Source organism: Balaenoptera borealis (genome assembly GCF_965194805.1).
Source record: "Balaenoptera borealis genome assembly, chromosome: 2".
NCBI lineage: Eukaryota > Metazoa > Chordata > Mammalia > Artiodactyla > Balaenopteridae > Balaenoptera > Balaenoptera borealis.
The window spans coordinates 106661491-106688031 of record NC_138867.1 but is presented as its reverse complement, the minus strand read 5'-3'; the positions used below and the strand labels follow the sequence as shown (position 1 = coordinate 106688031).

The following is a 26541-nucleotide window of genomic DNA, read 5'->3' as shown; positions in this document are numbered from 1 at the left end:
ATAGAAATGAAAGAAATGCTATAAGCAATGTATGAAACTCCTAATTCCAAAACATAATACCACTATCATATATATATCTTAAAAAATATTTTCTAAGTCAGCATTTTAAAGGCTATGTCAGGAAGATCTTCAAGATGGCAGAGGAGTAAGACATGGAGATCACCTTCCTCCCCACAAATACATCAGAAATACATCTACACGTGGAACAACTCCTACAGAACACCTACTGAACAATGGCAGAAGACCTCAGACTTCCGAAAAGGCAAGAAATTCCCCACATACCTGGGTAGGGCAAAAGAAAACAGAAAAAACAGAGACAAAAGAATACGGACAGGACCTGCACCTCTGGGAGGGAGCTGTGAAGGAGGAAAAGTTTCCACACACTAGGAAGCCCCTTCACTGGGGGAGTCAGGGAGGTGGGTCAGGGGGGAAGCTTTGGAGCCACAGAGAAGAGCGCGGCAACAGGGGTGCAGAGGGCAAAGCAGAGAGATTCCTGCACAGAGAATCAGTGCCGACCAGCACTCACCAGCCCGAGAGGCTTGTCTGCTCACCCCCCGGGGCAGGTGGGGTCTGGGAGCTGAGGATAGGGCTTCAGAGGTCAGACCCCAGGGAGAGGACTGGGGTTGGCTGCGTGAACGCAGCCTGAAGGGGGCTAGCGCACCACAGCTAGCTGGGAGGGAGTCCGGGAAAAAGTCTGGACCTGCCTAAGAGGCAAGGGACCACTGTTTCAGAGTGCGTGAGGAGAGGGGATTCAGGGCACCACCTAAACGAGCTCCAGAGACGGGCGCGAGCCGTGGCGATCAGCGCGGACACCAGAGACGGGCATGAGACGCTAAGGCTGCTGCTGCAGCCACCAAGAAGCCTGTGTGCAAGCACAGGACACTAACCACACCGCCCCTCCCGGGAGCCTGTGCAGCCTGCCACTGCCAGGGTCCCGAGATCCAGGGACAACTTCCCCGGGAGAACACACGGCACGTCTCAGGCTGTTGCAATGTCACGCTGGCCTCTGCCGCCGCAGGCTCGCCCCGCATCCGTACCCCTCCCTCCCCCCGGCCTGAGTGACCCAGAGCCCCCGAATCAGCTGCTACTTTAACCCTGTCCTGTCTGAGCAAAGAACAGACACCTTCAGGCGACCTACACGCAGAGGCAGGGCCAACTCCAAAGCTGAACCCCAGGAGCTGTGCAAACAAAGAAAAGAAAGCGAAATTTCCCCCAGAAGCGTCATGAGCAGCGGATTAAATCTCCACAATCAACTTGTTGTACCCTGCATCTGTGGAATACCTGAATAGACGACGAATCATCCCAAAATTGAGGCAGTGGACATCAGGAGCAACTGTAGACTTGGGGTATGCTTTCTACATCTAATTTTTTTTCTGGTTTTACATTTATCTTAGTTTACTATTTAGAGTTTATTATCATTGGTAGATTTGTTTACTGATTTGGTTGCTCTCTTCCTTTTTTTTTAATATATAGATATATACAATATTTTCCTTTTTATCTTTTTCTGTGTATGTGTATGCTTTTTCGTGAGATTTTGTCTGTACAGCTTTGCTTTTACCATTTGTCCTAGGATTCTGTCTGTCTGTTTTTTCTTTTTTTTGTTTTTTTTATTAGTATAGTTTTTAACGCGTGTTATCATTGGTGGATTTTTTTGGTTTGGTTGCTCTCTTCTTTCTTTCTTTTTTTAAAATTTTATGTTATTTTTAATAATTTCTTTATTTTTTATTTTAATAACTTTATTTTATTTTTTTCCTTTTTTTTGAATTTTTGAATTTTATTTTATTTATTTTTTTATACAGCAGGTTCGTCTTAGTTATCCATTTTATACATATTAGTGTATATATGTCAATCCCAATCTCCCAACTGATCACACCACCACCACCACCCCCCACCACTTTCTCTTTCTTTCCTTTTTTCTCCCTTTTCCTCTGAGCTGTGTGGCTGACAGGGTCTTGGTGCTCCAGCCGGGTGTCAGGCCTTTGCCTCTGAGGTGGGAGAGCCAAGTTCAGGACATTGGTCCACCAGAGACCTCCTGGCTCCACGTATTATCAAACAGCACAAGCTCTCCCAGAGATCACCATCTCAACGCTAAGACCCAGCTCCACTCAACGACCAGCAAGCTCCAGTGCTGGACACCCTATGCCAAACAACTAGCAAGACAGGAACACAGCCCCATCCATTAGCACAGAGGTTGCCTAAAATCATAATAAGTTCACAGACACCCCAAAACACACCACCGGATGCGGTCCTGCCCACCAGAAAGACAAAATCCAGCCTCATCCACCAGAACACAGGCACTAATCCCCTCCACCAGGAAGCCTGCACAACCCACTGAACCAACCTTAGCCACTGGGAGCAGACACCAAAAACAACGGGAACTACGAGCCTGCAGCCTGTGAAAAGGAGACCCCAAACACAGTAAGTTAAGCAAAATGAGAAGACAGAAAACCACACAGCAGATGAAGGAGCAAGGTGAAAACCCACCAGACCAAACAAATGAAGAGGAAATAGGCAGTCTACCTGAAAACGAATTCAGAGGAATGATAGTAAAGATGATCCAAAATCTTAGAAACGGAATGGAGAAAATACAAAAAATGTTTAACAAAGACCTAGAAAAACTAAAGAGCAAAACAAACAATGATGAACAACACAATAAATGAAATTTAAAATTCTCTAGAAGGAATCAATAGCAGAATAACTGAGGGAGAAGAACGGATAAGGGACCTGGAAGATAAAATAGTGGAAATAACTATCACAGAGCAGAATAAAGAAAAAAGAATGAAAAGAATTGAGGACGGTCTTAGAGACCTCTGGGACAACATAAAACGCACCAACATTCGAATTACAGGGGTCCCAGAAGAAGAAGAGAAAAAGAAAGGGACTGAGAAAATATTTGAAGAGATTAGAGTTGAAAACTTCCCTAACATGGGAAAGGAAATAGTGAATCAAGTCCAGGAAGCACAGAGAGTCCCATACAGGATAAATCCAAGGAGAAACACGTCAAGACACATATTAATCAAATTATCAAAAATTAAATACAAAGAAAAAATATTAAAAGCAGCAAGGGGAAAGCAACAAATAGCATACAAGGGAATCCCCATAAGGTTAACAGCTGATCTTTCAGCAGAAACTCTGCAACCCAGAAGGGAGTGGCAGCACATATTTAAAGAGATGAAAGGGAAAAACCTACAACCAAGATTACTCTACCCAGCAAGGATCTCATTCAGATTCGACAGAGAAATTAAAATCTTTACAGACAAGCAAAAGCTAAGAGAATTCAGCACCACCAAACCAGCTTTACAACAAATGCTAAAGGAACTTCTCTAGGCAGGAAATACAAGAGAAGGAAAAGACCTACAATAACAAACCCAAAACAGTTAAGAAAATGGTAATAGGAACATACATATTGATAATTACCTTAAATGTAAATGGATTAAATGCTACAACCAAAAGACATAGACTGGCTGAATGGATACAAAAACAAGACCCATATATATGCTGTCTACAAGAGACCCACTTCAGACCTAGTTACACATACAGACTGAAAGTGAGGGGATGGAAAAAGATATTCCATGCAAATGGAAATCAAAAGAAAGCTGGAGTAGCAATTCTCATATCAGACAAAATAGACTTTAAAATAAAGACTATTACAAGAGACAAAGAAGGACACTACATAATGATCAAGGGATGGATCCAAGAAGATATAACAATTGTAAATATTTATGCACTCAACATAGGAGCACCTCAGTACATAAGGCAAATGCTAACAGCCATAAAAGGGGAAACTGACAGTAACACCATCATAGTAGGGGACTTCAACACCCCACTTTCACCAATGGACAGATCATCCAAAATGAAAATAAATAAGGAAACACAAGCTTTAAATGATACATTAAACAAGATGGACTTAACTGATATTTATAGGACATGCCATCCAAAAACAACAGAAAACACTTTCTTCTCAAGTGCTCATGGAACATTCTCCAGGACAGATCATATCTTAGGTCACAAATCAAGCGTTGGTAGATTAAGAAAATTGAAATTGTATCAAGTATCTTCTCCGACCACAACGCTATGAGACTAGACATCAATCACAGGAAAAAAATCTGTAAAAAATACAAACACATGGAGGCTAAACAATACACTACTACCTAACCAAGAGATCACTGATGAATTCAAAGAGAAAATCAAAAAATACCTAGAAACAAATGACAATGAAAACACAACAATCCAAAACCTATGGGATGCAGCAAAAGCAGTTCTAAGAGGGAAGTTTATAGCAATACAATCCTACCTCAAGAAACAACAAACATCTCAAATACACAACCTAACCTTACACCTAAAGCAATTAGAGAAAGAAGAACAAAAAAAACCCCGAAGTTAGCAGAAGGAAAGAAATCATAAAGATCAGATCAGAAATAAATGAAAAAGAAATGAAGGAAACGATAGCAAAGATCAATAAAACTATAAGCTGGTTCTCTGAGAAGATAAACAAAATTGATAAACCATTAGCCACAGTCATCAAGAAAAAAAGGGAGAAGACTCAAATCAATAGAATTAGAAATGAAAAAGGAGAAGTAAGAATGGACACTGCAGAAATACAAAGGATCATGATAGATTACTACAAGCAACTATATGCCAATAAAATGGACAACCTGGAAGAAATGGAGGAATTCTTAGAAAAGCACAACCTTCCAAGACTGAACCAGGAAGAAATAGAAAATATGAACAGACCAATCACAAGCACTGAAATTGAGACTGTGATTAAAAATCTTCCAACAAACAAAAGCCCAGGACCAGATGGCTTCACAGGCAAATTCTATCAAACATTTAGAGAAGAGCTAACACCTATCCTTCTCAAACTCTTCCAAAATAGAGCAGAGGGAGGAACACTCCCAAGTTCATTCTATGAGGCCACCATTACCCTGATACCAAAACCAGACAAAGATGTCACAAAGAAAGAAAACTACAGGCCAATATCACTGATGAACATAGATGCAAAAATCCTCAACAAAATACCAGCAAACGGAATCCAACAGCACATTAAAAGGATCATACAGCATGATCAAGTGGGGTTTATCCCAGGAATGCAAGGATTCTTCAATATATGCAAATCAATCAATGTGATAAGCCATATTAACAAACTGAAGGAGAAAAACCATATGATCATCTCAATAGATGCAGAAAAAGCTTTCGACAAAATTCAACACCCATTTATGATAAAAACCCTCCAAAAAGTAGGCATAGAGGGAACTTACCTCAACATAATAAAGGCCATATACGACAAACCCACAGCCAGCATCGTTCTCAATGGTGAAAAACTGAAACCATTTCCTCTAAGATCAGGAACAAGACAAGGTTGTCCAGTCTCACCACTATTATTCAACATAGTTTTGGAAGTTTTACCCACAGCAATCAGAGAAGAAAAAGAAATAAAAGGAATCGAAATCGGAAAAGAAGTAAAGCTGTCACTGTTTGCAGATGACATGATACTATACATACAGAAGAATCCTAAAGACGATACCAGAAAACTACTAGAGCTAATCAATGAATTTGGTAAAGTAGCAGGACACAAAATTAATGCACAGAAATCTCTTGCATTCCTATACACTAATGATGAAAAATCTGAAAGAGAAATTAAGGAAACACTCCCATTTACCACTGCAACAAAAAGAATAAAATACCTAGGAATTAACCTACCTAAGGAGACAAAAGACCTAAATGCAGAAAATTATAAGACACTGATGAAAGAAATTAAAGATGATACAAATAGATGGAGAGATATACCATGTTCTCGGATTGGAAGAATCAACATTGTGAAAATGACTCTACTACCCAAAGCAATGCAATCCCTATCAAACTACCAATGGCATTTTTCACAGAACTAGGACAAAAAATTTCACAATTTGTTTGGAAACACTAAAGACCCCAAATAGCCAAAGCAATCTTGAGAAAGAAAAACAGAGGTGGAGGAATCAGGCTCCCAGACTTCAGACTATACTACAAAGCTACAGTAATCAAGACAGTATGGTACTGGCACAAAAACAGAAATACAGATCAATGGAACAGGATAGAAAGCCCAGAGATAAACCCACGCACATATGGTCACCTTATTTTTGATAAAGGAGGCAAGAATATACAATGGAGAAAAGACAGCCTGTTCAATAAGTGGTGCTGGGAAAACTGGACAGCTACATGTAAAAGAATGAAATTAGAACACTCCCTAACACCATACACAAAAATAAACTCAAAATGGATTAAAGACCTAAATGTAAGGCCAGACACTATCAAACTCTTAGAGGAAAACATAGGCAGAACACTCTATGACATCAATCACAGCAAGATCCTTTTTGACCCACCTCCTAGAGAAATGGAAATAAAAACAAAAATAAACAAATGGGACCTAATCAAACTTAAAGCTTTTGCACAGCAAAGGAAACCATAAACAAGATGAAAAGACAACCCTCAGAATGGGAGAAAATATTTGCAAATGAAGCAACTGACAAAGGATTAATCTCCAAAACTTACAAGCAGCTCAATATCAGATAACAAACAACCCAATCCAAAAATGGGCAGAAGAGCGAAATAGACATTTCTCCAAAGAAGATATAAAGATTGGCAACAAACACAGGAAAGGATGCTCGACATCACTCATCATTAGAGAAATGCAAATCAAAACTACAATGAGGTATCACCTCACACCAGTCAGAATGGCCATAATCAAAAAAATCTACAAACAATAAATGCTGGAGAGGGTGTGGAGAAAAGGGAACCCTCCTGCAGTGTTGGTGGAATGTAAAATGATACAGCCACTATGGAGAACAGTATGGAGGTTCCTTAAAAAACTAAAAATAGAACTACCATACGACCCAGCAATCCCACTACTGGGCATATATCCTGAGAAAACCATAGTTCAAAAAGAGTCATGTACCACAATGTTCATTGCAGCTCTATTTACAATAGCCAGGACATGGAAGCAACCTAAGTGTCCACTGACAGATGAATGGATAAAGGAGATGTGGCACATATATACAATGGAATATTACTCAGCCATAAAAAGAAACAAAACTGAGTTATTTGTAGAGAGGTGGATGGACCTAGAGTCTGTCATACAGAGTGAAGTAAGTCAGAAAGAGAAAAACAAATACCGTATGCTAATACATATATGGAATCTGAAAAGAAAAAATAGTTCTCAAGAACCTAGGGGCAGGACAGGAACAAAGACGCAGACATAGCGAATGGACTTGAGGACACGGGGAGGGGGAAGGGTAAGCTGGGATGAAGTGAGAGAGTGGCATGAACTTATATACACTACCAAATGTAAAATAGATAACTAGTGGGAAGCAGCCGCATAGCACAGGGAGATGAGCTCAGTGCTTTGTGACCACCTAGAGGGGTGGGTTAGGGAGGGTGGGAGGGAGACGCAAGAGGGAGGGGATATGGGGATATATGTATATGTATAGCTGATTCTCTTTGTTATAAAGCAGAAACTAACACACCATCGTAAAGCAATTATACTCCAATAAAAATGTTAAAAAAATTTTTTTAAATAAAAAATAAAGGCTATGTCAATTTTAAGTAAAACTAAAGAAGTAGTTCACTAACATGAGTCACTTAACCAAAAAGTAAGTTCTATGGCGTAACATGCAGCATGACGAAACTAAGACTCCACAACAAATACAATCAAGATCTACAGTACAAAAAATATATGGCTTTTTTCTTTTTGGTGATCTTTTTAAGGTTAAAATTTATCAACCAAAGAAGATATCCCTCAAGGTATATTATTTATCATAAAATCTGATACCAGTAATGAATAGATGAAAGGATCATTCCCCATCCCCCTGAAATTTAGAGAGAAATTTAAAACTATTCTGGCTGAAGGAGGTGCTTCTCTCCTATTTCCTAAGGAGTGAGCTCCTCAAAACCCCCAGGGCCCTGCCTAACATTTTTTTAAAACCACTAACCCGAAGTTAACCAAAAAACTTGCAAAGATGGGAACATAATTACCAGGCAAAGAGGGAAACAGCCCTGGACCTGAGTCAGAAGACGTAGCTACCGGGCTTCCCTGGTGGCGCAGTGGTTGAGAGTCTGCCTGCCAATGCAGGGGACACGGGTTCGAGCCCTGGTCTGGGAAGATCCCACGTGCCGCGGAGCAACTCGGCCCGTGAGCCACAATTACTGAGCCTGCGCGTCTGGAGCCTGTGCTCCGCAACAAGAGAGGCCACGATAGTGAGAGGCCCGCGCACCGCGATGAAGAGTGGCCCCCCACTTGCCACAACTAGAGAAAGCCCTTGCACAGAAACGAAGACCCAACACAGCCATACATACATACATACATACATAAATAAAAAGAAAGTAAGCAGACAAGAATAACATTAAAAAAAAAAAAAAAAAAAACTTAAAAAAAAAAAAAGAAGACGTAGCTACCAAATTTCAGAGCCTACCACTATTTAACCACAGGCAAGTCTTAGTCTCTTCAACTGTAAAACATCCATACCTAGCATAATCAAGTGGATTAAGCACCAGCCACATCCCCCCACCCCCCCCAAAAAGACAGGGAATTGTAAAATTGAAGAAGAGGAGATAATTAGAATATGATTTATTAGATGGATAAAAGTAGTAAATGTCAACTCAGAGTAAAAACAAGACAGGCCTATTTTTGGAAAGGTACCTATTAAATGGTGCAGTGGAAAAGAGATTGTTAAATTCTTTTCTTTTTTTCTAGAATGCAATTATTCTCACAGGCATTCTCTGAAAGGCCAAATTCTTTTTTTTTTTTAACATCTTTATTGGAGTATAATTGCTTTACAATGGTGTGTTAGTTTCTGCTTTATAACAAAGTGAATCAGCTATACATATACATATATCCCCATATCTCCTCCCTCTTGCGTTTCCCTCCCACCCTCCCTATCCCACCCCTCTAGGTGGTGAGATTGTTAAATTTTTAAAAGAAAATCTTTGAAGAGAGTGAGGTGTAAAGAGAAAAACTGGGAACTATGAAAGAAACCCATTTATCAGCCTACATTCTCTGGGCCGGTCATTAAACTCACCCAGGTCTGTGGTCAGACTGAATGAACTCAAAGGTCCTTGTCCTTCCAGCTCTACGGTTACATGAAAACTTCAAAATACTATCAGGACAAAATAGGTCCAAAATAATTTTTAAATTTATGTTGTGAGTAATAAAGTAAGTACACATGACAGGCATTGTAAGAACTTCTGTTTTTTAATAACTTTTTTTACATCACCCTGTTTTACATAACTCATTGCTTTCTAAATTCCTACAATAAATGTCTTCAGTTTTACAATCAGAAAAGGACATTACTAAAAACAAAAGAAAAACAAAGCTTAATCAAGAATAAAAAAGTTTACTCGTTGAAAATTTAAAACAACAGAATTTCCTCCCTTAAGGAAAACAGAAGCTGAAGTTACTTCCCAAGTAATTAAGGTGAGTAGACTATCAAAACGTTCTGCGTACTTATATGGTTGTATATGTACTTTGTGTGCACATCGACATCACCCTTAGACTAAAAACCAGATTTCAGGCAGTGTCCACACCTGCTTACGCTGCACCCAGAGTGCACCATCACATACTGACAGGCACCCATCAACACAACTAGTAACAGTCATTCAACAGTTAGGCGTGCCAATGAATCAATGAGTCACTAAATTCTTAACTAAGACGCAAATTGATGCTACTTCCCAAGACACTAACTATTGGGTATTCTAAGCACTGAAAGAATTTGTCTAGAAACACGAAGCATTTACCACCCACACAGAATTTCTGCAGGTTTTTCTTCATTATGGTTTCTAAATGTGATGAAAAAGAGTACGTTGGAAAGAGCACTATGTGGAGATCAGGCTGCTGGATGGGTCAGAAAACCTGGGCCCTGGGGTAAACCCAAGGAATAAGCCAGCAGGTTGCACCCTCAAGGGCAGCTCTGAGTAATCTATTAATTAGGTCAGGAACAACAGTCTCTGCTCAGAGGATGCTTATGAAATGACGAATAGAAAAAAATCTGGACAGCACTGTGAAACCAGAATTCAGGAAAATACTATCCTCTCTGAAAAGTGATTTCAGGCAGAGCTGAGCAGGTAGACTACCGTGGTGGAGGTGGCCTTCAAGTACAACTCCCATACTTACTTACCTCTTTCTGTAGATTAGAAAGCTGAGATGAGAGGCTCTCAATTCTCATACGACTTTCCATCAGTTCTTCCCTGGCACTATTGACAGTAGATGTATTCATCTCTGACGACAGTCTGGCATTCTCAAGCTAAAAAAGAAGAAGACCATAGCCAGTTTTATCTAGTGAATTAGAACAAACAAATGAGGAACCATGACTCATCTCAAAGCATCTCATTTCAAACCTAAACCCTGCCAGTAACTAGTTGATGAAACAGGAAAAGCATCATGAAGTTTGCTGATGTGCTATGAATTACCTTAAAAGTCTTTCTGCCTTTTCGGCTCAATTCCCAATATAGGAGCTTAACAATGCTGATATACCTGGGTCTTTACCCAAAATTTAGTGCTTCAATATTTCATCCATTATATCTCTAATGTCTCAGATAACACTGCTAATAAGGAGACTGGACAGGAGCAATTTAACTGTGGTGGCATTTGTAGGAAAATAAGCATCATATACCCCTAACCCACCAAATCTGATACAGAATATAAAGCAATAAGCAGAAAGTACTAATTTAGAGATTATTTCAAACCAAATAGACAAACTTCCTTTCAGAAGCAAAAAACAGCTCCTCTGGTAGAAACAATATCCCGCTCCTCCAAATGCCCACAGCATTCTGTTCTGCATGTGTCTCAGGCACGTTTTTTATGTGTGTCTCCTCCCTGGCTCCCTCTGAGGCCAGAGTCTCTTTGACCGACTGATCCTTACTTTAGCTCCGTCACTGCCCAGCACAATGCCAGCACTGAGTAAGTGCAGGACAACTAAATGTAGGGATTAAAAGATCTCTCCCTCTCACCAGGCAATTACGACTTCATAACGTGGATTAAAAGCAACATGAACAATTTGAGCCCATGCAATGGAAATTATTTTCAACACCTCTATGACCCTAATTTTCTAAGTCCTCCACTAATAACTCTTTTTAATCAAATCATGTAACATTTAACACATTGGGGTAAAATTATTTACTATGAAAGCCCGTACTCAGTGATTTAATAAATTTTTGCATGGCCTCCTAATACAAGACAGAAGTTTCTATAGTCTTTTTTTAATGAATAATTAGTGCCAGAGGAAACTGCAGACACTGTCCATTTGGCCTTTGTTCAAAAAAGCCCAAAGTGTGGTGGTCACAACCTATGTACAATGATGACATGGAAGTCAGAACTAGATGCAGTCCAACAAGATTAGTACTTGTTACTGAAGGAAAAGCTATTTTCAGATGGCTGGAGTTTAACTAATATGACTTGACATGAATGGTCAATTGGACAAAGAGAAAAACCTTACCTTTGATAAAAGTGGAATAACCCTACTTTCTTTGAATAATCTCTAATAACATTTACTTTATAAAAAACTGCTTTCTTAAAAAAAAAAAATCCATTTTTTATATTCATGGAGACTAAGGGAATTCATTTAGGAAAACTAGAACAAACCAAACATCAAGTCATGTTCTCAGGGAGACTATGAAACAAAGGCTTCAAGTGTGTAAAGCTGTCCCCGGAAGTCTGCTCACTTTGGTGTGGTAAGTCTGCTCCAGCTCTTCCTTGTACAGCTTGACTTGGGCATCGTGTTGCTCTCTCATCTCATGAAGGGCTTGAGCCAGCTTGTACTCATACTCAATCTGACGCCCAGAATCCACCTCTACCAAGCGAGTTTCATGCTTCCTTCTGGTCTCATTAATCTCCTAGGGGGGAAAAAAATGACATAAAACCAAGTTACTTACCATGGCTGCACTGGTACAAGTCTGAGTGACATCAAGGCCATCTGAGGTATTACACACCAAGCTCCTCATGTTTTGTCCAAGGGCAGGTATGTGAATAGATACCTTTTTGCCTTCATTTTCAAGTGAGAAGATTTTTGAGCTGGAACTAATGACAGAAATGGTAGCATCTCAAGCCCTAGGAATTTTATGTTTCTTTTCAGTAGCATACCTATTTATTTCTCTAAAGGCAAGGAATGGCTGGAAGACTTACTAAAGTGCCATGCAATCGTGGATAACTAGGCACACTGAATAGCACGTAATTATTTTTCTAAATTGTACTGATGATACTAAGGACAACTCTGGAAAAAATCTACACGATAAGTTAGAAACTTATCAGCAAAACTTCAACTAGAAGATTTATACATAATAAAACTTTTCTTAGGAATACTAAGATGCAATAGACAGAGCAAGCTAATTTACATGACTTATCCTAACAGCTGGTAGTGCTAAGGTATCAACATTGATACAGAATCTTATTGACAATATTACGTTGCTATCTCAAGTACATACGACAATTCACTATTAAAGAATAGAAATAATAGGCATAATCCTTCACATTATGTTTTAAGGAGCTATCCAAACTAGAATGGCTAGGAACACAAGTCCAAGAATAAAATTTTCATTCTAGCTTCTAGCTCTAAAAATACAACAGATCTGTCTTTAATGGCAATAATTAAAGAGGCCACAAGAGGGGGATATAAGAAGAACATGTTTCTGTATCATCTTACAGCATGCAGTTTTTCTTTGCATTTCCTCATTTTTCTCTTAACCAGAGGAAGATGCACTTGATAGAATCAGAAAACCAGGGCTCAAATTCCAGTTCTGCCATTAATCTCCCAAGGCTCACATCTATTTGATGACGTGAATGATACTTAAATCATGAAAATATGCAAATGAAAGGTTTAGTTCAACAAATATTGAGTACCTACTAATCATTTTGCCCTTTGTCTGCCTCCTTTCCTCTTCTTCCTGTTTTTCTCCTTCCTCTTTCTTACCCCTAAACTGTTCATAATAAGGAATTTAGGTATATTTATTGCATAGAATTTTATTCTCCATGCAAAAAAAAGAAATGAGGAATATTTTAAATTCATTCTCAAAAAGGCAAAACCCCAAAATTCAAAGCTGCTACCCAAACATTCTAAAAATACTAAATTACTTTTTACTGACACCATTTTTTACTAATATTTTATGTAGAATCAGTGACTTACAAAGAAAAAAATACTCAACTCCTGGTTTAAAGATGCAGGAGTCCACACAGCGTCAAAAGTAAGAAATAATAGATCACGGACAATTTTAACAAAACGAAACAAAAATGTAGGTCAACTTAATATAAAGATACTTCAATTTATAAGCAAAACTGTAGTTAATAATTATATGACAGGGACTTCCCTGGTGGTGCTGTGGTTAAGAATCCACCTGCCAATGCAGGGGGACACAGGTTCGAGCCCTGGTCTAGGAAGATTCCACATGCCGCGGAGCAACTAAGCCCGTGCACCACAACTACTGAAGCCTGAGTGCCTAGAGCCCATGCCTGGCAACAAGAGAAGCCACTGCAATGAGAAGCCCGCACACCACAACAAAGAGTAGCCCCCGCTCGCCGCAACTAGAGAAAGCCCGCGTGCGGCAACGAAGACCCAATGCAGCCAAAAATAAACAATAAATAAATAGATTTATTTAAAATAATAATAATGATAATAATAATAATTATACGACAGCATTCACTATAGTTTACAAGAAGCTTTCACACACAATATTCCACTTTGATCCTCACCACACCTTGAAGAAAAAATAGCAGGTAATGATATTTCACTTTTAAATAGGAAACTGACTCAAGAACTGTCCAAAGTCTGGCTGCTTATCCAGTGAGTGCACTTTGCCCCCACAATACCTAGTTTAATACTGTATTGTCATAAAAATGGTCAGATTTTTATTATATTATTTTTTCTCCAAATAAAAAAAATTATTTAACTTCTACAATAAATTTCTATTTTAAAAGCATTGTTAGTCACCATTTTCAAAATTACATTACTTTTAAAAACATTATGTATTTAACTGCATGTTCTCTAACCTGGGTGAATTCCAACCCTCTTCAATTTTGAGAAAATATATATTCCCCTTTCTTCAACTGTATTACAGTATATTTCTTTTTTGGCAAAAGTTGCTACCTTCACCCCTCAAGGCTTAACCAGAGAAGTTACGGCTTATAAATGAAACTGTTAGATATACATATATAACTATAAATGCTCTGGGTAACCAGCCCCCAGTGGTTGCTGCCTCCCGGTATTCACCGGCTGTGTGATCCCCCTTCCATAGTGCATCTTGGTTGGTCTGTGTGATGGGGAGCGAGGGTATATCACTTTGGGATTATTTTATAGAAGTTAATGTGGCCTGTCTTGCTCTCTCTCTCTCATCACTCACTCTTGAAGAGTCCTATCATGAGCAGCCCTATAGAGAAGCCCATGCTGAACTGATACCTCTGGCCAACAACCTATGAATGAACTCCAAAGCGGTTCCTGCAGCCCAGGCTGAAAGCCTGACTACAACCTCATGAGAGACCCTGAAACAACCATCCAGTTAAGCAGCTCTCAGATCCCTGACCTTCAGAAACTGTGAGATAATAAAAGTCTGTGGTTTAAGTTACTAAGTTTTGAAGTAATTTGTTAGGCAAAATATATAAATAATACAAATGCAGAGGTTGATAGTAATTAACAGCTGTGGCCAAGCCTTTTTAAGTTAGATGGCAATAAAAGCTTTTAAGTTTACCATAGCACCCTGAGTTCTTCCTCACAGTCTTTTAGCAGCAGTGCCTTAAATAATTTGCCTACAAAACTCTTCCCATTTTTCATACGTATAGCTTATAACAAAGCCTTTTGGGATCCCTCCATTCCTTAAAAAAAATAAAATTATATATAATTACCTCCTCATACATGTTTTTACGAAACTCCAAGTCCTCAGTAAGGCTCTGACAGCGATTCTCCAAATCCACTTTAAGTAAAGTTTCATCTGCTAACTGTTTTTTCGCAGCAGCTAAAGAGGCTTCCAACTAATATAAGGAAAAAGAATTAATGAAAATTATACAGCAACCATTTAGCAATGAATTTAATAGATACCTACAGATTGAATCAAATCAAGTATTACAATTTCTATATATTTGTTAATGTATGAGGGTCCCTCATGATAACATTTATCACAGAACTGTGGGTTCAACTGCTGGTCCCACCCACAGAGTCACATCAAAACACCTCTCAAATTTGGTAAACGGCAACAGGGAATGAACAGAAACCTATGACTTATATTTCAAAACTCAAACCAACGCTTTTAGCTACCACTTTCATTTTTTCCTGTGTGCAGAGCACCATTATGACACCTTCTCTCTTCTTACCTCGCATTTTGGTACAATAATGAAATAGGCTGTGAGAGCAAGAAACAGAATGAGCATAAGCACAAGAGAGAGGACGAAGAGCAGCAACAAGATCTGCATAATCCAGACACAAGCAGCAACAAGATCTGCATAATCCAGACACAAGGACTGAGAAGGGGAGGGTGCTTTACATGCTAGCTAGTTCAAGGCTATCCTTGCAGGTGAACCACCCACCAAAATAACTTAATAAATTTTTAAAAATAAAAAGCATAAAATAAATTTTACAATCAATCAATCAAGACAGATGGGGCAATTAACCTGCCAAATACGGCTCAAGAGCAGAGTTTACCTTACCTGGGCAATCTGATCCTTCAGATCCTCCAAATCGCTCTCTAAACTTTTTTTATCACCAAGTGCAGTAGCCAGAGCTGCATCTTTCGAATTCAGCGCTGCTTCGTATTCTCGAAGCTTGATCTGGGCTCCACTGAGATCAGATTCTTTCTTAGCATAACTGCAAGACATTTGAAAAAGTGCAAGAAATCAAATTATACCTCTGACTTGAAGCCTTCTCCCTCCCTGCTTAAGGGGGAAATAAAAGAAGAGGCAATTTAAATAAAGGCTGCCATAACCTACTAAAATTACAGGAGCAATTCAGGAGAACTATATCTAGAGTTTTTGGTGAATAATAACTTTCTCTTTCAATGATTTCCCTTCCCTGATTAGGAATGACTCTAGGTCTAAAATGTCCATAGGCCCAACGTACCAGAATCCTGGTTGTCTCTGACGGAGAACACAAGTCTTCCTTTTTCTATAAAGAGGCATCTATATGCTTCACTAAAACATTTTTGAAGAAATGGAAATTTACTATTTTTAAATAAAATGAGTATTATAAAACAAGATATACAGGAGATATAAATCAAGATAAACGATGAGATTAAATAAGTGAAAATGAAAAGTTACTTTAAAAAATAATTTTATGACTTGATGATATATAGAAACTCCTTTGACATTACCTAAGAATTAACTGACCCCAAGCTTGCAAGTAGTTTCCATTTCTTACATAAGAGGTGATTTTAAAATTTCCTTAACTACAAATAAGGGGCTTCCTAGTATTTTGAAGAAAAGTTAATTTTTTCTGTTTATACTATTAACTCCCCAAGAATGAAACTCAAATTAAGGTTTCTTTTACTTCTAAATATCACTTTTTAATTCAATGGAATTCTACATTATAAAACTAAGGTTCCTTAGGATATATTTTGTCAAATAATTATATTTTAAAGATCAGTATTTTTTAATCCAAATAAGTCCATTATCATTAATTAGTCATATGGGAAAAGCCTTAATAACATAAAAATTCTTGATAGCTGTTCTTAATTAAAAAATATTATAGACAAGTATTTCTACTACTGATGTTTGAGAGTGGGCTTAACAGAGGAATCTTTAGTTAACAGAACTTTTTAAAAATATTGTAATATAATAAAATGAAGAAAAGAACTATCCAAAGGATAAGCAAAGGCAGTTGAAGAGAAGATTTAATAGTACTCATTTTGGTATTATACAACAACTACGTACACACATAAAATCTCAGCAGTCATATCACAATAATTTTTTTCTTAAATCCTGTATTTTTAAAAACCACAAGATGGCAGCCTTTCCCTGAAGACTTTGTGTAGGAAGGCGGGGGATGGGGGGGTGGGGATATCAACTGTTGGGGAAAAAAAAATTCCATACAGTCATTACTTTGTAACAAAAATGCCTAGTTCATACAAGTGCTGGGTCTGAAAGCTAGGAACACCATAGAAAAGAATCAGTGCTTGTGGAGGAGCTATTACTTTACCTCACTATATAAATGACCAGAGCTGGCAGGGAAAAATACCATAATACATTGTTTTAAAACAAAATCATATTTTATAGAGAATTACACAATATTTACAAAAGCTACTTATTCAAAATTACTTACTTAACAGTTACAAAAATCCTACTGCACCACTGTCTAATATTTAAGTCTCAGACCATAATGTGGTGCTTCTCAACATGGTGCCTCAAGGCAGGAGAGTGAACCTGTGCTTCCCAGAAACCAAAATGGCCCACCAAGGATACTGAATTTAAAAAAAAAAAAAAATTCACACCAATTTTACTGGCTACTGCATGTTCTGTCTGTTTGATTTCATTGGCTTAATAGATAATAATACATGTCATGATTCCAAATTCAGAATGTCGTAGCACAAGTGAAATTACTGCGCAATGGTCTTGTGGAGTGTAGGAAATTTGAGAAGCCAAAAATTAGGACAGTACACCTAAATGGCTAGAATATGGTGATTTCTTCAACAAAAATCAAGACCAGGTAAGACAAGGAGTGGTGGACTAAGGGGATGAGTAGGATATGCTATTATCCTATTGTGAAAGGTACCCTCCAGCCCTGCAATGGTACCAGCTGAAATCTAATGTCAAGTTCTTAGTCACTTATACCACTGTTACTCTGTAAAAATATAAATTGTTCCATTATAAATTCTTTCTTAAAGTTGTAACTTTTACATTACTGAACAAATTAAGCAGATATACATCAGAAGTTGGAAATGTGCTTAAAATTACAAATAAAAGCTAACCCCTTATATGCCCTGGCTTGAGGGAAGAGTCGAAAACTATTTCTGTACCTTGCACATACTTATATTACACTTACCATACTGATCCTATCTATTTGCGGATATACTTAGCTACCTTGAGAGACTGGGAACTCTTTGAGGGCAATGGCCATGACATATTATTCCTCTGTCTTCTGTATAGACAACCTGTAGACAATGAGTGTTTTCGTAATTGTTAAATGAAAATCCCCCATACACTCCCCCCAAAAATTCACTCTGCTTTTTTTATGCGATGTAAAATATCACGTCTTTTCCCACAAGAAAAAATAACTGTGACACTTCTATAATCTCTAAAATTCACATTCCTAGATGTCCTCCCTATTACCTTGCCAATTTCCAAAGCTAGATGGGTCATGAAAAAAAATTTTGCTTACACTCAAGTCTCCATCTGCTAAGAAGCCAAAAATCAGTAAGTTTTATATGCCATATAAGCACAACAAGGACAAACATGGGCCAAGCAGCAAGTTAACATCTTGAACATAACTGTTGTCATAGTTTTCTAGTTGTATTATTATTTTTCATTCATTAAAAATGATGCAAGTAGATTGGTTCAAAATAGCGGAGTAGAAGGACGTGCTCTCACTCTCTCTTGCAAGAGCACCAGAATCACAACTGCTGAAAAATCATCGACAGGAAGACACTGGAACTCACAAAAAAAGATACCCTACATCCAAAGACAAAGGAGACGCCACAATGAGAAAGTAGGAGGGGCGCAATCACAATAAAATAAAATCCCACAACTGCTGGGTGTGTGACTCACAAACTGGAGAACACTTATACCACAGAAGTCCACCCACTGGAGTGAAGGTTCTGAGCCCCATGTCAGGCTTCCCAACCTGAGGGTCAGGCAACGGGAGGAGGAATTCCTAGAGAATCAGACTTTGAAGGCTAGTGGGATTTGATTGCAGGACTTCGACAGGATTGGGGGAAACAGAGACTCCATTCTTGGAGGGCACACACAAAGTAGTGTGCTCATCGGGACCCAGGGGAAGGAGCAGTGACCCCCATAGGAGACTGAACCAGACCTACTTGCTAGTGTTGGAGGGTCTCCCGCAGAGGCGGGGGGTGGCTCTGTTTCACCGTGGGGACAAGGACACTGGCAGCAGAAGTTTTGGGAAGTACTCCTTGGTGTGAGCCCTCCCAGAGTCTGCCACTAGCCCCACCAAAGAGCCCGAGTAGGCTCCAGTGTTGGGTTGCCTCAGGCCAAACAACCAACAGGGAGGGAACCCAGCCCCACCCATCAGCAGACAAGCAGATTAAAGTTTTACTGAGCTCTGCCCACCAGAGCAAGAGCCAGCTCTACCCACCACCAGTCCCTCCCAACAGGAAACTTGCACAAGCCTCGTAGATAGCCTCATCCACCAGAGGGCAGACAGCAGAAGCAAGAAGAACCACAATCCTGCAGCCTGTGGAACAAAAAACACATTCACAGAAAGACAGACAAGGTGAAAAGGCAGAGGGCTATGTACCAGATGAAGGAACAAGATAAACCCCAGAAAAACAACTAAATGAAGTGGAGATAGGCAACCTTCCAGAAAAAGAATTCAGAATAATGATAGTGAAGATGATCCAGGACCTCGGAAAAAGAATGGAGGCAAAGAGTGAGAAGATGCAAGAAATGTTTAACAAAGACCTAGAAGAATTAAAGAACAAACAAACAGAGATGACCAATACAATAACTGAAATGAAAACTACATTAGAAGGAATCAATAGCAGAATAACTGAGGCAGAAGAACAGATAAGTGACCTGGAAGACAGAATGGTGGAATTCACTGCTGCGGAACAGAATAAAGAAAAAAGAATGAAAAGAAATGAAGTCAGCCTAAGAGACCTCTGGGACAACATTAAACACAACAACATTCGCATTAGAGGGTCCCAGAAGGAGAAGAGAGAGAGAAAGGACCCGAGAAAATATTTGGAGATTATAGTTGAAAACTTCCCTAACATGGGAAAGGAAATAGCCACCCAAGTCCAGAAGGCACAGAGTCCCATACAGGATAAACCCAAGGAGAAACACGCTGAGACACATAGTCATCAAGCTGGCAAAAATTAAAGACAAAGAAAAATCACTGAAAGCAGCAACGGAAAAACAACAAATAACATACAAGGGAACTCCCATAAGGTAAACAGCTGATTTCTCAACAGAAACTCTACAAGCCAGAAAGGAGTGGCATGACATATTTAAAGTGATGAAAGGGAACAATCTACAACCAAGATTACTCTACCCGGCAAGGATCTCATTCAGATTCAACGGAGAAATCAAAAGCTATACAGACAAGCAAAAGCTAAGAGAATTCAGCACCACCAAACCAGCTCTACAACAAATGCTAAAGGAACTTCTCTAAGTGGGAAACACAAGAGAAGAAAAGGACCTACAAAAACAAACCCAAAACAATTAAGAAAATAATAGGAACATACATATGGATAATTATCTTAAACGTGAATTGATTAAATGCTCCAACCAAAAGACACAGGATTGCTGAATGGATACAAAAACAAGACCCATATATATGCTGTCTACAAGAGACCCACTTTAGACCTAGGGACACATACAGACTGAAAGTGAGGGGATGGAAAAAGATATTCCATGCAAATGGAAATCAAAAGAAAGCTGGAGTAGCAATACTCATATCAGATAAAATAGACTTTAAAATAAAGAACGTTACAAGAGACAAGGAAGGACACTACATAATGATCAAGGGATCAATCCAAGAAGATATAACAATTATAAATATATATGCACCCAACATAGGAGCACCTCAATACATAAGGCAACTGCCAACAGCTATAAAAGAAGAAATCGACAGTAACACAATTAATAGTGGGGGACTTTAACACCTCACTTACACCAATGGACAGAACATCCAAACAGAAAAGTAATAAGGAAACACAAGCTTTAAATGACACAATAGACCAGAGAGATTTAATTGATATTTATAGGACATTCCATCCAAAAACAGCAGATTACACTTTCTTCTCAAGTGCATATGGAACATTCTCCAGGATAGATCACATCTTGGGTCACAAATCAAGCCTCAGTAAATTTAAGAAAATTGAAATCTTATCAAGCATCTTTTCTGACCACAATGCTATGACATTAGAAATCAATTACAGGGAAAAAAACGTAAAAAACACAAAAACATGGAGGCTAAACAATACGTTACTAAATAACCAAGAGATCACTGAAGAAATCAAAGAGGAAATCAAAAAATACCTAGAGACAAATGACAATGAAAACACAACGACCCAAAACCTATGGGATGCAGCAAAAGCAGTTCTAAGAAGGAAGCTTATAGCAATACAATCCTACCTCAAGAAACAACAAACATCTCAAATAAACAACCTAACCTTACACCTAAAGGAACTAGAGAAAGAAGAACAAACAAAACCCAAAGTTAGTAGAAGGAAAGAAGTAATAAAAATCAGAGCAGAAATAAATGAAATAGAAACAAAGAAACAATAGCAAAGATCAATAAAACTAAAAGCTGGTTCTTTGAGAAGATAAACAAAATTGATAAACCATTAGCCAGACTCATCAAGAAAAAGAGGGAGAGGACTCAAATCAATAAAATTAGAAATGAAAAAGGAGAAGTTACAACAGACACCGCAGAAATACAAAGCATCCTAAGAGACTATTACAAGCAGCTCTATGTCAATAAAATGGACAACCTGGAAGAAATGGACAAATTCTTAGAAAGGTATAACCTTCCAAGATTGAACCAGGAAGAAATAGAAAATATGAACAGACCAATCACAAGCAATGAAATTGAAACTGTGATTAAAAATCTTCCAACAAACAAAAGTCCAGGACCAGATGGCTTCACAGGTGAATTCTATCAAACATTTAGAGAAGAGCTAACACCCATTCTTCTCAAACTCTTCCAAAAAATTACAGAGAAAGAAACACTCCCAAACTCATTTTATAAGGCCACCATCACCCTGATACCAAAACCAGACAAAGATACTACAAGAAAAGAAAACTACAGACCAATGTCACTGGTGAACATACATGCAAAAGTCCTCAACAAATTACTAGCAAATAGAATCCAACAGCACATTAAAAGGATCATACAGCATGATCAAGTGGGATTTATCACAGTGATGCAAGGATTCTTCAATATATGCATATCAATCAATGTGATACACCATACTAACAAACTGAAGAATAAAAACCATATGATCATCTCAATAGATGCAGAAAAAGCTTCTCACAAAATTCAGCACCCACTTATGATAAAAACTCTCCAGAAAGTGGGCATAGGGGGAACCCACCTCAACATAATAAAGGCCATATACGACAAACCCACAGCAAACATCATTCTCAATGGTGAAAAACTGAAACCATTTCCTCTAAGACCAGGAACAAGACAAGGATGTCCACTCTCACCACTATTATTCAACATAGTTCTGGAAGTCCTAGCCACAGCAATCAGAGAAGAAAAAGAAATAAAAGGAATCCAAATTGGAAAAGAAGAAGTAAAACTGTCACTGTTTGCAGATGACATGATACTATACATAGAGAATCCTAAAGATGCCACCAGAAAACTACTAGAGCTAATCAATGAATTTGGTAAAGTTGCAGGATACAAAATTAATGCACAGAAATCTCTTGCATTCCTATTCACTAATGATGAAAAATCTGAAAGAGAAATTAAGGAAACACTCCCATTTACCACTGCAACAAAAAGAATAAAATACCTAGGAAAAAACCTACCTAAGGAGACAAAAGACCTGTATGCAGAAAACTATAAGACACTGATGAAAGAAATCACAGATGATACAAACAGATGGAGAGATATACCATGTTCTTGGATTGGAAGAATCAATATTGTCAAAATGACTCTACTACCCAAAGCAATCTACAGATTCAATGCAATCCCTATCAAATTACCAATGGCATTTTTTACATAACTAGAACAAAAAATCTTAAAATTTGTATGGAGACACAAAAGACCCTGAATAGCCAAAGCAGTCTTGAGGGGAAAAAATGGAGCTGGAGGAATCAGGCTCCCTGACTTCAGACTATACTACAAAGTTACAGTAATCAAGACAGTATGGTACTGGACAAAAACAGAACTATAGATCAATGGAACAGGATAGAAAGCCCAGAGATAAACCCATGCAACTATGGTCACCTTAGCTTTGAAAAAGGAGGCAAGAATATTCAATGGAGAAAAGACAGCATCTTCAGTAAGTGGTGCTGGGAAAACTGGACAGCTACATGTAAAACAATGAAATTAGAACACTCCTTAACACCATACACAAAAATAAACTCAAACTGGATTAGAGACCTAAATGTAAGACCGGACACTATAAAACTCTTAGAGAAAAACATAGGGAGAACACTCTGACATAAATCACAGCAAGATCTTTTTTGATCCATCTCCTAGAGTAATGGAAATAAAAACAAAAATAAACAAAGGGGACCTAATGAAACTTCAAAGCTTTTGCACAGCAAAGGCAACTACAACGAAAAGACAACCCTCAGAATGGGAGAAAATATTTGCAAATGAATCAACGGACAAACGATTAATCTCCAAAATATATAAACAGCTCATGCAGCTCAATATTTAAAAAACAAACAACCCAATCCAAAAACAGGCAGAAGACCTAGATAGACATTTCTCCAAAGAAGACATACAGATGGCCAAGAGGCACATGAAAAGCTGCTCAACATCACTAATTATTAAGAGAAATGCAAATGAAAACTACAATGAGGTATCACCTCACACTAGTTAGAATGGGCATCATTAGAAAATCTACAAACAACAAATGCTGGAGAGGGTGTGGAGAAAAGGGAACCCTCTTGCACTGTTGGTGGGAATGTAAACTGATACAGCCACTATGGAGAACAGTATAGAGGTTCCTTAAAAAAACTAAAAATAGAGCTACCATATGACCCAGCAATCCCACTGCTGGGCATATACCCAGAGAAAACCATAATTCAAAAAGACACATGCACCCCAATGTTCACTGCAGCACTATTTACAATAGCCAGGACACAGAAGCAACCTAAATGCCCACTGACAGACAAATGAATAAAGAAGATGTGGCACATATATACAATGGAATATTACTCAGCCATAAAAAGGAACGAAATTGGGTCATTTGTAGAGACATGGATGGATCTAGAGACTGTCATACAGAGTGAAGTAAGTCAGAAAGAGAAAAACAAATATCATATATTAAGGCATATATATGGAACCTAGAAAAATGGTACAGGTGAACCAGTTTGCAGGGCAGAAACTGAGACACAGATGTAGAGAACAAACGTATGGACACCAAGGGGGGAAAGTGGCAGGGTGGTGGTGGTGGTGGTGGTGTGATGAATTGGGAGATTGGGATTGCCATATATACATTAATATGTGTAAAATGGATAACTAATAAGAACCTGTGGCATAAAAAAATAAAATAAAATTCAAAAATAAATAAATATACTTACACAAAAATAAATAAAATAAATAAATAATAATAAATAAATAAAAGCCTGCCCTGCTGAACTCCAGAGTAGCTACGGGCTCACTTGGCCAATGAAAAGTGGGCAGAAGTGACACTAAGAACATAGTTTCACATCTTTCTTTCCCTCTGTCTCAATGACAGGAAATGTTCCCAGGAGAGGCTACTCCATCAGCGTGGTTTCAGTATGGAGATATGGAACGGAGTGGCAGCTGAGCCTTTATGGGACATAGGAGTGAGAAATAAACCCTTATTATCATAAAAAAAAAAAAACCCTTATTATCTTAAAAAAAAAAAAAAAGATGCAGGAGGGCTTCGCTGGTGGTGCAGGGGTTAAGAATCCGCCTGCCAATGCCAGGGACACGGGTTCGAGCCCTGGTCCGGGAAGATCCCACATGCCGCGGAGCAACAAAGCCCATGCGCCACAACTACTGAGGCTGCGCTCTAGAGCCCACGAGCCACAACTACTGAGCCCACGTGCCTAGAGCCCGTGCTCCGCAAGAAGAGAAGCCACTGCAATGAGAAGCCCGCCCACTGCAACGAAGAGTAGCCCCCGCTCGCCGCAACTAGAGAAAGCCCACGTGGAGCAATGAAGTCCCAATGCAGCCAAAAATAAATAAATAAAATAAATTTATTTTTAAAAAAATGATGCAGGAAGTCTTGAGCTAATTACCAGCACACGGTCAAAGTGCAGAAACTTGCAAAACTGACATCATAAAACATTCGCACATGAATAGAAAAATACACATCACCTAAGCACAGAGTAACATCTGACAATGCTCTGGAACAAAGAGTAATTTAGACAGGAATCCAAAGTTATCAGAAAGTATCACTGAAGAGACTGGCATTTTTCTTTGACTATATTTCCTAACTGGATTTGTTCACTTACTGACTTGCCTATTCCTACCTCCAGATAAGGAGACGTTCTCACGTATGCACACTGCTGAGTGTAAGTCAGAAAACATACCGGTTTACTGTAGATGTTTACGTGAGAACCAAAACTTTAATTGCAGCTAGGAAAAAAGTTTTTAAAAATGTAGTTAACACTCTATTCTAATTAAGAATTTCCTTCCTTAATAAACAAAATTAGGGATTCCCTGGTGGCGCAGTGGTTAAGAATCTGCCTGCCAACGCAGGGGACACAGGTTCAAGCCCTGGTCCGGGAAGATCCCACATGCCACGGAGCAATTAAGCCTGTGCGCCACAACTACTGAGCCTGCACTCTAGAGCCCATGAGCCACAACTACTGAAGCCCACGTGCCTAGAGCCCATACTCCGCAACAAGAGAAGCCACTGCAATGAGAAGCCCGCACACCCCAATGAAGAGTAGCCCCCGCTCGCCACAAATAGAGAAAGCCCGCGTGCAGCAATGAAGACCCAACGCAGCCAAAAATAAATGATAATAAAATAAATATTTTAAAAATCTTATCTATAAACAAAAATAAATAAAATTAGCTTTCATTTCAAGTAAGCTTGACTGCCAGTCATAGCAAGCAACCAGGTCTAATCAAATATCTGACCATTAAAAAAAATAATCAGCTGGAAAGGATACATTTACATTCCTGTTAACATTCTATAGCAGTGAGTCAAGAGTAACAGACATAGCCTCAGTGATGTACTTCCCCAACAGAACCTGGTTCTAATTAACAATCTGAGACCTGTCTTTATAATCTCCTGAGGCCTGTAGGATTAACCTAAATGCAAGTCGTTACTTGCTACTTTCTGAATTACTCCTGACCACCTCTGACTACCAGCAATACCACTGTACTTCACTGCTTTAATCATCTTGGTTTTTCAACTTACCAACTCTCTGAACTTGACTTGTTTTAGGATCAGCATTTCAACCCTGGCTTCTGCACTGAACCACCGGGCTCTGGAACTCAGTGTCTGCTCACTTAGGACTCTGTACTACCCTTTCTGTTTGGATGACTCAAGTCTCCCACTCCCTCAGGGGTATCCTTTATTTGTCTAAGGGTACCCCATTCCAGACTACTCCCACCAATAAGGAAGTGGAGATTAGAAAATGCAACCGGGACTTCCCTGGTGGTCCAGTGGGTACGACTTCGCACTCCCAATGCAGGGGGCCCGGGTTCAATCCCTGGTTGAGGAACTAGATCCCACATGCATGCCATAATTAAGAAGCCT

The 26541-nt window shown here is 38.8% G+C and overlaps 1 protein-coding gene across 3 annotated transcripts in view; it reads right to left on the bottom strand.

Annotated features, from left to right (window-relative positions):
- Positions 1 to 26541, bottom strand: part of LMNB1 (lamin B1) — a 67605-nt gene that overhangs the window by 18951 nt on the left and 22113 nt on the right. For all 3 annotated transcript variants that reach the window (XM_082380708.1, XM_082380706.1, XM_082380707.1), the window contains 4 exons: positions 15653 to 15809; positions 14855 to 14980; positions 11689 to 11859; positions 10146 to 10271 (listed from right to left, as the gene is read on the bottom strand). In XM_082380708.1, the coding sequence (XP_082236834.1) occupies positions 10146 to 10271; positions 11689 to 11859; positions 14855 to 14980; positions 15653 to 15809 (580 nt within the window). The remainder of the gene's footprint in view (positions 1 to 10145; positions 10272 to 11688; positions 11860 to 14854; positions 14981 to 15652; positions 15810 to 26541) is intronic.